Raw genomic sequence first — 12,051 nt, forward strand, 5'->3', positions numbered from 1 at the left:
GTCTGCAAACTCTTGACCTCTTGATCCCTCCGTCTCGGCCTCCCAAAGTGCTGGGATTACAGGCGTGAGCCACCGCGCCCGGCAGCAACCACCCTTTCTCAGTGAGACCCACCCTGACAACCTCTTTAATTCTGAAACCTACCTTGCCCCCATTGCTACTCCCCAATCCCGCTTTGCTTTCCTCCACATAACTTTTCAAGATATAATTCTGTGTCGGCAGGGCGTGGTGGCTCATGCCTGTAATCCCAGCACTTTGGGAGGCCGAGGCGGGTGGATTATGAGGTCGGGAGATCCAGACTATCCTGGCTAACACGGTGAAACCCCGTCTCCACTAAAAATACAAAATATTAGCCGGGCGTGGTGCCGGGCGCCTGTAGTACCAGCTACTCGGGAGGCTGAAGCAGGAGAATGGCGTGAACCCGGGAGGCGGAGCTTGCAGTGAGCCGAGATCGCGCCACTGCACTTCAGCCTGGGCGACAGAGCAAGACTCCGTCTCAATAAAAAAAAAAAAGATAATAATTAAAAAATAATAATTTCCTGTCCTTTGTTTCCGTTTACCGATGAGCCCAAGCTCCCAGGAGTGTGGGGCACACAGAGGACGCTTGACAGCCACTCTGTCAAGTGGAGGAAAGGAGGCCCGGGGTTGGGCAGAGAGCGAGGCCAAGGGAAGGAGAATACTCGGTTGTGTGGAGCTTTGGGGGCCACTGGGAGGGCTCGGGCGCCAGGCCGATCTGCGCGGAATGAGCCGACACAGGTCGCTAGCAGTCCTACAGAGAAGCCCATCGTTTCCAACTACCTGGGACTCGACGCACGTCTATGCGCTTGCGCAGCGGCCCTATCGAGGCACCCGCCTCATTGGCTGTGGCTGGCTCGCAAAAGTGGCGTTGCGCATGCGCGCTTCTTTGCGTGAGGTGGGCTGTTGGGTGCGTTTAGCTCTCCAGCCTCAGCCTCCATCGCCTTTTCAGCACCCCGGGTTCTCCTCCAGAGTGTTAGTCCCAGGAGCTCGGAATGTTCGTGGAACTTAATAACTTGCTTAACACCACCCCCGACAGGGCGGAGCAGGTAAGAGGTCCCGCGGCCCGGAAGGGGGCGGGACCTGGCAGGGCGGCAGAATACTGCATCCGGGAGGCGGTGAGCACGACCCCAGGGAATGGCGCGACGACCCGGCACGGGGCACCTGGGAGTTGTAGTCCGCAGAGGGTCGACCCGGGGATTGAACTGTAGACTTGGACCCGCCGAAGGTGGGCTTCTGGGCCATCTCGTATATTCTCAAAGGCCGTACGTGCCCTTAAAAGTGTCTGGGAAGCGACCAGGCACTGTGGCTCACGCCTGTAATCCCAGCAGTTTAGGAGGCCGAGGCGGATGGATCATCTTAGGTCAGGAGTTCGAGACCAGTCTGGCCAACATGCTGAAACTCCGTCTCTAGGAAGAATACAAAAATTAGCCGGGCGTGGTGGCGCATGCCTGTAATCCCAGTTACTCGGGAGGCTGAGACAGGAGAATAGCTTGAACCCGGGAGGCGGAGGTTGCAGTGACCTGAGATCTCGCCACCGCACTCCAGCCTGGGCGACAGAGCGGGACTCCGTCTCAAAAAAAAAAAGTCCCTGGGAAGCATGGCCGACAGTGGGGTTGGGTTATATTCACGGACGTGAACTGGGGCGCCCTGTGCGTGTTCACTGGGGTGGGGGTCCCAGGCGCTCAGAAGAGACTGCGGAATAGGCCTGAGAGGAGGGGGGAGTTCGTATCGCCGCCGTCTTCACTGGCGAGCTTCCTAACCTCCCCCTAGCCCCGGAGCAATCGGCACATTGTATTGAACGCTGCTGTTCTTACTCTTCCTCTTTGTGGTCTCTAATAGAACTGTTGGAAGCTGGACGTAGCAAACATTGGCTTGGACCAAGTCAGTCTTTGGCACCCCAGGCTGGCATGTTCTCTTCACACTCTGGGGCACCTTGAAACCTTTCACATTTTAGCGTAGGAGTAACCTCTTTCAGGAGCGTATCTTCTGGCTTATTCTTTTTTTTTTTTTTTTCCTGATGGAATCTCGCTCCGTCGCCCGGGCTGGAGTGCACTGGCGCTAGCTATCTCGGCTCCCTGCAACCTCACCTCCTGGGTTCAAGTGATTCTCCTTATTCAGCCTCCCAAGTAGCTGGGATTACAGGCGTGCGCTACCACACCCAGCTAATTACTCGGCTAATTTTTTTTTTGTATTTTTTGTTAGAGACGGGGTTTCACCATGTTGGCCAGGCCGGTCTCGAACTCCTGACCTCAGGTGATCCGCCTGCCTCTGCCTCCCAAAGTGCTGGGATTACAGGCGTGAGCCACCACACTTGGCCTGATTTATTCATAATCTTTGTCTTCCTAATGAAATGGTAAACTCCTTTTCAATGGCAACCAGGATACTATGTGTCTAAAGCCTTTTTATGACCCCATAGTGCCAAAATGTAGCTTTCAGTAGATCCTTGTGGATTTTAGTTGCCAGGCAGTTCTTGTCCAGATGACTGTGATTACCTTGCCAGTTACCACTGGTACTTCCAAAGTCAGCCTAGGGCCAGATGAGAGAATGGAGTATTCAAGTGGGCACCAGGAAATGACAGCACCAGGGGTAACCCTGAAGGTCTGACGGTATGATATTTCATATTTTATAAGTGAAAAAACCTGAATCCCAGAGAAGTTAGGCATTTGTGGAAGGTCACACAGCAAGGAGGTGGAATGCATGATGTCACTTGATCCAGACCTTCCCTGTCACTGACAGAAATAGAGGTGAGTGGAGCGGGACAGCCAGGCTCTGCAGAGACCACCCTTAGAGGTCTTTCTAGAGCTCTCCATGATCAAGCCTCTGAAGCAGGGCCATTGGGTGAACTTTGTTATCAGACATCTCTATCAACAATTGCTTCTTTCTCCCTTCTCCCTCACCCTACAGAATAGAATTGGCATCAGAATATAAAGTAGTTGGCGGGGAGGCCTTTTGAAGGCCTCTTCCAGTCCTAGCAATCTGATTTTCATTGGAGTCTCATGGTGAAAGCATCCTTTGTTCGGGATCCAATTCTTCCTAAGACTGGTTCCTGAATTACTAACATGAGAAGTGAGGAAGAGAAATTATTTTATTCTCTGTTTGCTTTGAGGAGGTGGAGTCTGAGATACGCCTGCCTAAATAACAATAAGTGATAACTTTAATCTTGGATTTTCCATAATTTTGATTTATTTTCATCTTTTCAGGGTACCTTAGCATATATATCATTAAAAAAATAAACTCTTCAGGTGTAGCAATTTAGGTGTGGACACAATTGACTAGATTTCTACACTAAGCTGACCTCTTTCCAGGGAGTCTAACCTTTTTGTGTTCCTCGTAACTTTTAGGGGAAACTGACTCTACTCTGTGATGCCAAGACAGATGGGAGTTTCCTTGTACACCACTTTCTCTCCTTCTACCTCAAAGGTATGGGACTCATTGATGCTGTAGAAAAGAAACCCAAGATGGGTGCAGAAATAATAAAAACCAACACTATTTAAGGAAGCAATAACAGCATTTACAAGCCAAGCCTTGGTGTTGGGATACCTAGGGGGGCTATTTTATGAGGGTAACAGATCACTGGGCCATCTCATTCCCTCCCCAGCGCTGCCAAAGAGTGGCATGTGCTCACTGTTTCTGTGTCCTACCTTCTGCTTCTCCACCCACTGTGTGGACATTGCCTCACTGAGGTCTTATGTGGCCTCCTGATTTTGTTGCTCTTTGGTCTTTGTGTATCTCGAGGTCTCTGGGCACTGGACCCCATTGACACTTTGTCCTGGCAGTAGATGCTTCCTAAAGAACATGGCTGCTGCATGGCTGGGCGTAATGGCTCATATCTATAATCCCAGCATTCGGGAGACCCAGGTGGGAGGATGATCTGTGGCCAACAGTTCGAGACCAGCCTGGGCAATATAGGGAGACCCTGTCTCTACAAAAAAATGCAAAAATTAGCTGGGCACACCTATAGTTCTAGCTACTCGGGAGGCTGAGGTGGGCAGATCACTTGAGGCCAGAGAAATTGAGGCTGCAGTGAGCCATGATTGTGCCACTCTAGCCTGGCCAACAGAGCGAGCTCAAATAATAATAAGAAGAAGAAGAAGAAGAAGTACCTAGTACTACATCTAACGGAAATATATCTTAGAATCAGCAAAATAAGATATAACTGTTAAGAGAAAAAGTACATCTTAGAATCAAATTGCGTATGTCGGGTTGCAAAGCCTCTGGGTCTCTAGATTTGCCTCAGTGCTTTTGTTTCCAGAGGTATGAAATGAGTGAGACTGGTTGTAACCAGAGGATTTATTTAAAAGCATTTGTTTTGTTTTCTAGCTAATTGTAAAGTCTGCTTTGTGGCACTCTTCCAGTCCTTCAGCCACTACAATATCGTGGGACAGAAGCTGGTAAATATTTTGGAGTTCCATGGTGAGGTCCCTGAGTGAGTGTGTGTGTCACACATGGTCTAAAGCTTGGCTTTCCTATTTGCATTGTACAGAACTTAGCAAAAGAGGGACTAAAGAAATATTGAGCTGGGCACGGTAGCTCATGCCTGTAATCCCAGCACTTTGGGAGGCCAAGGTGGGCGGATCATGAGGTCAAGAGATGGAGACCATTCTGGCCAACATGGTGAAACCCTGTCTCTACTAAAAATACAAAAATTAGCTGGGCATGGTGGTGCGTACACGTAGTCCCAGCTACTCGGGAGGCTGAGGCAGGAAAATCGCTTGTACCCGGGAGCCAGAGGTTGCAGTGAGCTGAGATCGCACTCCAGCCTGGCGACAGAGCAAGACTCTGTCTCAAAAAAAAAAAAAAAAGAAAAAGAAAGAAATCTTGGGATCCTGAACTTATTTGAAGGGCTGAGGTAGCATCTCAGCATGTTTCATTAATTGAGACTTTGTAGAACCAGACCTGCTGTTTGTAGATGTTAATTAATCAAACTCTTCTCTACTCATTCTGGACCAGTTAAGGTTTTCTCCTTCTCCGTATGAGTTTTGATTTTCGTCCTCCTTGGTTGGAGATCACACTTTGGTCTGCTGCTAAATTGGATGCCTCCCACTGTCTTTCCCTAAGTCTAGCGCTTCAGACCCCAATGTGGGGAGAGGGACTTTCGTTTCCTGCCCCTCACCACATCATACACAGGCGGGCAAGAAGAAGATGGCCAAGAGGCTGATGAACTTGCTGACCTAGCCTGGGCCATTACCTGTGACTAGGTGGACTTCACTGCCTGAGAATGGAAGCTGAAGGGCTGTTTTTTGGTTTGCTTTTGGACAGGCCAGGCTTAGAGAGGGAGAGAACTGGGCTACTCTCCAGCAGTGATCTTAACATGCCAGTCTTGGGCTGGGCGTGGTGGCTCACGCCTGTAATCGCAGCACTTTGGGAGGCCGAGGTGGGCAGATCCCCTGAGGTCAGGAGTTTGAGACCAGCCTGGCCAACATAGCAAAATCCCATCTCTACTAAAAATACAAAAATTAGCTGGGCGTTTGGCGTGCGCCTGTAGAGTGACACACCTTTTCAATAAAAAGAGGAAAAAAACATATCTCCCAGAGAGGCAATTCCCCCACCCTCCCCCCGCAAGATATAAGCAAATCAAGTCCAGAAATGTATAAGAAGAACTATACACCACACTTGGGTTTATTACAGTTTTGCAAAGCCGGTTCAACATTTGAAAATCAGCTATTGTAATCCACCATCTCAATAGGCTAAAGAAACAAATTCATATGATGATATCACTTAATGTAGAAAAAGCATTTGACAAAACCCAAGACCTAGTCACTATAAAAATTCTTGGCTGCCAGGGGTGGTGGCTCATGCCTTTAATCCTAACACTTTGGGATCATCTCACTCATGGGGCGTGCATTCTACTCATTTATTTCTCAGAGGATCCAGACATGGTGGCTCATGCCTATAATCCCAGCTACTTGGGAGGCTGAGGCATGAGAAGCACTTGAACCTGGGAGGCGGAAATTGTAGTGAGCCAAGATCGCACCACTGCACTCCAGCCTTGGCAAAAGAGCAAGACTCCATCTCAATACATACATACATACAAACATACATACATACAAATAAAAAAAATAAAATCCAGTCTTACTATTGGACCAAGTCACTGCCTCTTTCTCTGTTGGGTGGAAGCAAATGAAGAGGTGAGAGAATGGTAGGTTCTTTCTTTCCCATCCTTTGCAGAGAAGGGAGAACTTCCTGTGTTAGACATCAGGGCAGGAGCCCAGGGAGAACAGTCAGGATGTAAAGAAAACATGGTGCATTCCAGGGCTCTGTAGCATGGCTTTATGGCCACTGGATCTGTTTCAGGATGAGACAGCTGTGTGTTCACATGTCTAAACTGGCTACTTTTTCTTTTACCTTTGAATGATAATCAGCACAGCAGGAATGGCATGCATAGTACTTGGCATGTGAAATACTGGAGCGTGAGCTTCTATACTCATGGCATATTGTTGCACTTACATAAATAGACTGGCAGTGAGCAAGAGCAAGGGTGATACGATCAGGAGTCTTTTTCTCTGTCAGCTGCAGCTATCAGAACAAATGGTGTTAGACATTGGAGGACCCTGGGCATTTTGTGTGTGAATGAGCCATTGAGACCTGATGTAGGGGCATGGAAAGTCTAAAGAGTTACATGTTGCCTCTTTCTTTCTTGCTTTTTTTTTTTTTTTTTTTTAGAGAATGGGTCTCCTTATGTTGCCCAGACTGGTCTTTTTTTTTGAGATGGAGTCTCGCTCTGTCGCCCAGGCTGGAGTGTAGTGGCCGGATCTCAGCTCACTGCAAGCTCCGCCTCCCGGGTTCATGCATTCTCCTGCCTCAGGCTTCCGAGTATCTGGGACTACAGGTGCCCGCCACCGCGCCCAGCTAATTTTTTTTTTGTATTTTTAGTAGAGACGGGGTTTCGCCATGGTCTCTATCTTCTGACCTCATGATCCGCCTGCCTCGGCCTCTCAAAGTGCTGGGATTACAGGTGTGAGCCACCACGACCGGCTCAACGTGCATCCTTCTAGCCAGTCTGTACAATTATGCACATATTTGGTTTTTTTCTATATTTTTACTTTTTATAAAGACTTGGTTTCACTATGTTGCCCAGGCTGATCTTGAACTCCTGGGCTCAGGTGATTCTCCTGCCTTGGCTCTCAAAGTATATGCACATATTTGTCTCCCTGCATTTTTCTTCACATTACTGGTAACCTGCCATCCACACTGTTCGCTACTTCTTTTTTTTCATTTAGTAATACACAGTGTATTTTGTTGTCCATTGCCCAAAAATAACACATGGATCTGCTTCATTCTTTTCCTTTGTTTCTAGCCTTGATTTATAATTTAATGGCTGTGTAGGTATCTGTCCCTCGTTTCTGCTGCTCACAGGCCTGCTGCTCTGGGATGAGGGTTTTCTGCTCAAAAGCATGGGTGTGCGAGAGCCCCCAGCTAGGCACACGTTTACCTGCCAGTATGTCTGAAGCAGCAGCTTCCCCTCGAACTTTGCCGACACCACCAGGACTCAGAAGCTGCAGGCACAACGGTTGAGGGTCACGTTCTCCACCTTCACATGCTGTGCCTCCAGGTCCCACTGCAGTTTCTCCCGGAGTTATTCTGCACCGAGTTCCGTGGCAGCAGTCCAGCAGTCCGTGTCCTGCAGCCCAGCAGGGACAGAACCGCAGCTCAGACCCTGGCCTGGCCACGCTGCTTTGCACCCCTACAGGAGCCATTTATTCTCTTTCTTTTTTAAACTAGTCTTTTCTTTTTTTCTTTTTTTTTTTTTTTTTGAGACGGAGTCTCGCTCTGCCGCCGGGGCTGGAGTGCAGTGGCCGGATCTCAGCTCACTGCAAGCTCCGCCTTCCGGGTTCCCGCCATTCTCCTGCCTCAGCCTCCCAAGTAGCTGGGACTCCAGGCATGTACCACCATGCCTGGCTACTTTTCCTTTTAATGTGACAATTAAATGGAAATACACATCTGAAAACAGATAGGAGATTGTGGGTTGGGAGCACCCAGGGGAATGAAGACAGGCCTGTACATTGGGTGATCAGATACACTTCTGCCACGTTTGAAAGGTGTCTTGTGCCCTCTTGCAAGCTGGCATCTAGTCTGATGGGTTCCCCTACAAAGCACAGTAACTCACTCTTTGTCATGTTCAGGGTGTCAACCTGACTGTGGCACGGGAGCGTGGGCAGCTTGTGTTCCTCGAGGGACTCAAGTCCGCAGTGGACGTCTTCTTCCAGACTCAAGAGGAGCCACATCCCCTGCAGTTTCTCAGGTCAGTCAGCCTGCAGCCCAGCCCGGAAGCACACATGTGGCAGGTGGGCCCAGACAGGGTTCCTGGTTGCTGTGTGATTCCTTCTTATTGTGCAGGAGGATGGAACTGGCTTCAGGAGTCAGATACTTCATTTGGTGTTGCAGCATTATCAAATGCTGGCTCTTATCATGGGGCTGAGGGTGGACATTTGTCCCAAAAGCTACAGAGAGGATCATTTGCTGGAAGGATAGCAGAACAATATGCTTTGCTGTGTTTTCCAGCCCTGGCTTAGAGCCCTAGTATACACCTGAGCTCTGCAACAGCGGAAACTCTGCAACGACAAACTATGGGCTATGGGTCAGCTGCCTGTTTTTGTAAATAAATTTGTTTTGTTTGTTTTGTTTCATATTTTTTAAATTGTCTTTTTTAATATTCTTTTTTTTAAATTTATTTTTTGTAAATAAAATTTTAATGGAATACAGCCACATTCATTTGTTTGCATGTTGTCCCTGGCTGTCTTTGTATTACAGCAACAAATAGAGTTGAGTAGTCGGGACAGAGACCATATGACCTGCAAGTCTAAAATATTTACTCTTCAGACATTTAAGAAAAAGTTTTTCCCCTGGTTTGGTATTTAGTGTCGCAGGCCTGAGATTGGTTTTCCTGCTTTTCCTCCTTTCTGAACATTGGCCACAAACATAGCTCTGTGAAGACTCCCTGCTTGGCTGCTGTTCTTCCTCCACTACAAAGCGGTCCACACATTAACTTCCCCCGACCACCTTATCTCTCAGACACACACACCCTTATGTGGTGGCTGTGAGGCCATGTTTCCTGACCCTGTGTGTGACCTCATATATACCCCTTAACATCTTTGACTTGGGGTTTCCTCATTTGAAGGCAGGGGCTGGTTACACGTCATCCCAAGATATGGGGAGATGTCCTCATTGTTAGTGAAAATAACGCAATGCTAGGGGCTCATCCCTGGAGCATAAGGCAGTAGGCCAGTTGCCCTGGGCCCTGTGCGCTGTTCCTCCACTCATTGCTGAGAAATGATGGCCGGGGGTAGTCGCTAGAGAAGACGGAGATAGTCAGTCTGGCTTGTGTCAGAAACAGGTCAAATTTGTTACGTATACAAAAGCCCTTAGGCCACTGCCACTGACCATCAGGGCATCTGAGTTGCTGTTTAACTTCTTATTTCATTATTATTATTATTTATTTTTTTTTTTTGAGACGGAGTCTCGCTCTGTCGCCCAGGCTGAAGTGCAGTGGCACGATCTCGGCTCACTGCAAGCTCCGCCTCCCGGGTTTACGCCATTCTCCTGCCTCAGCCTCCCGAGTAGCTGGGACTACAGGCGCCCGCCACCTCGCCCGGCTAGTTTTTTGTATTTTTTAGTAGAGACGGGGTTTCACCGTGTAGGCCAGGATGGTCTCGATCTCCTGACCTCGTGATCCACCCGTCTCGGCCTCCCAAAGTGCTGGGATTACAGGCTTGAGCCACCGCGCCCGGCCCTATTCCATTATTTTTTTGGAGACAGGGTCTTGCTCTGTTGTCCAGGCTGGAGTGCAGTGGTACACACACGGCTCACTGCAAACTCGACCTCCTAGGCTCAAGCACTCCTCTCATCTCAGCCTCCAAGTAGCTGGGACTACAGGGGTGTACCACTATGCCTGGTTAATTAAAAAAAAATTTTTTTTTTAGAGATATGGTCCCACTCTGTTGCCTAGGCTGTTCTTGAACTCCTGGGCTCAAATGATTCTCCCCCACTGGCCCCCCAAAGTGCTGGGATTATAGGTGTGAACTACTGTGCCTGGCCTGTTTAACTTTTTCCAGCTGTGTATGACCTCCTGGGAAGGCTTCTGCCTGCCCAATCCAGTTGATCTTCAGATGCCTTAAGCTCTTGGGTTGAGAGGCTGTATGGTGTCTCTCCTTTTTCTTTTCTTTTTGAGACACAGTCTCATTCTGTTGCCGAGGTTGGAGTGCAGTGGGATGATCTCAGTCTTGGCTCACTGCAACTTCGCCTCCCAGGTTCAAGCAGTTCTCCTGCCTCAGCTTCCCGAGTGGCTGAGATTACAGGTGTGCGCCACCACACCTGACTAATTTTTGTATTTTTAGTAGAGACAGGGTTTCACCATTGTTGGCCAGGCTGATCTTGAACTCCTCACCTTGAATGATTCGCCTGCCTCAGCCTCACAAAGTGCTGGGATTACAGGCGTGAACCACCGCGCCCGGCTATGTATGGTGTCTCTTAAGGGCCCTAGGAGCTGTTTATTTTTGTGTCCCCCAGTTTCTAACACAGTGCTTTATACCTAGCAGGCCTCAGGAAATATTTGAATTATTCCTGTACACGTGCATGCCTTTTCTTTCTAACCAGATCATGAACTCTTTGTTGCCAAGAATTGTGATAAAGTTCTTTGTCCCCCTTAGCCCTCTCCTGTGGTGCTACTTGGTTCTTGATAAACACCTGTAGAGAGAGTGAAGTCTGGTAACTTTTGTCCTGTCTCTCCAGGGAGGCTAATGCTGGAAACTTGAAACCATTGTTTGAGTTTGTACGGGAGGCCCTGAAGCCAGTAGACAGTGGAGAGGCTCGGTGGACGTACCCGGTGCTGCTGGTGGACGACCTCAGTGTACTCCTGAGCCTGGGCATGGGGGCGGTGGCTGCGCTAGACTTCATTCACTACTGCAGAGCCACCGTGTGCTGGGAACTAAAGGTACTCATGGAACTGCCTTCTGTGCGCCCACCTGTGACCTCCAAGAACTCAGACAGGTCCAGACCTCGCTTGCTGTGATCTTTTTATTTGCTTGGGGTTTTGGCTTTACTCTGGTAGCGCCAGAAAGCTTTTGCTCCAGCCACCCTGCTTTCCCTTACCTGCCGTTGCTGAAAAGTAAAGCCCCCCAAAATAAAGCGATGATCAACATTGCGTTCAGTGGGGCTGGTCATGTGTGGCACTGCTGCAGTCCCAGGTCTGCCAGATATAGCCTGTGTCCTGGGGCAAGTTATTATCATCCCTGTGTATTTTATAGATCAGCTAAGATAATGAGCATGAGCCACTTTAAAAATTGTAAAGGGCAATACAAGTATAGGATATACAATGTTACCTTGATTACCAAGTTATGAGAGACAGAGGGATTTCTGCCATAATAGAGGTTTTAGAGTTTTTGTTTTTGTTTTCTTTTGGTTAGTCAAGTGAAGCAGTGGAAGCAGAGAAGGAACAAAGAAATCTGTAACTGGTTGTGATCAGTTAGGTGTAAATACTACTGTACTTAATAGCCATAATAGAGTTTTTAACAATAACAATAGGCCAGTCAGTAAAATAGGAATGGCTGTGATGCCACCTCACAGGTACCTGACTACAAGAGGGAAGTGAGATGAAGCTTGTAACATGTCAGCACGGTATCTGGCCCACAGTAGCACTTGTCAGTGTGTAAAGGTGTAGCTGGCAGGAACGTGTGGACAGTGGTATGGTGCGGTCAGACTGAGCGTACAGAGCAATGGGAGAGATAAGCTAACTGAGTTAGCCAGGTGTGTGGGTATTCAGCAGTGTGTGTTGAACACCTGTGTGCAAAGTCCTGCCTGGAAGCTCTGTTCAGGGAACTTCTGAGGCCATCCTGGCTACAGCTACAGAGCCAGGAACCAGGGTAATGCAGAAAGAATGGGAGAAGGAGGAACTGTTAGGGTGTGGAAGGCACAGTCAGGATTAGGGGTTGAGAGTAAGTAGCCAAAGCCACCTTCTGCAGTCCAGCTGGGTCTGTGACCTGCTACCACCCTCTTTTTGTAAGAATACTTCTTTTAGTTGAAAAAGTAAAACGGGCATT

The 12,051-nt window shown here is 48.6% G+C and overlaps 1 protein-coding gene across 2 annotated transcripts in view; it reads left to right on the forward strand.

Annotated features, from left to right (window-relative positions):
* The first annotated feature begins 831 nt into the window (after positions 1–831).
* ELP6 (elongator acetyltransferase complex subunit 6) overlaps positions 832–12,051 on the forward strand; it is a 24,983-nt gene continuing 13,763 nt past the window's right edge. For both annotated transcript variants that reach the window (XM_011939204.1, XM_011939205.1), the window contains exons 1-5: positions 832–1,062; positions 3,358–3,436; positions 4,337–4,407; positions 8,140–8,258; positions 10,745–10,946. In XM_011939204.1, coding sequence (XP_011794594.1) covers positions 1,009–1,062; positions 3,358–3,436; positions 4,337–4,407; positions 8,140–8,258; positions 10,745–10,946 — 525 coding nt within the window. In that variant the 5' untranslated portion in view covers positions 832–1,008. The remainder of the gene's footprint in view (positions 1,063–3,357; positions 3,437–4,336; positions 4,408–8,139; positions 8,259–10,744; positions 10,947–12,051) is intronic.

The sequence above is a fragment of the Colobus angolensis genome, unplaced genomic scaffold (assembly GCF_000951035.1).
Source record: "Colobus angolensis palliatus isolate OR3802 unplaced genomic scaffold, Cang.pa_1.0 Scaffold18, whole genome shotgun sequence".
In the NCBI taxonomy this organism is placed as follows: Eukaryota; Metazoa; Chordata; class Mammalia; order Primates; family Cercopithecidae; genus Colobus; species Colobus angolensis.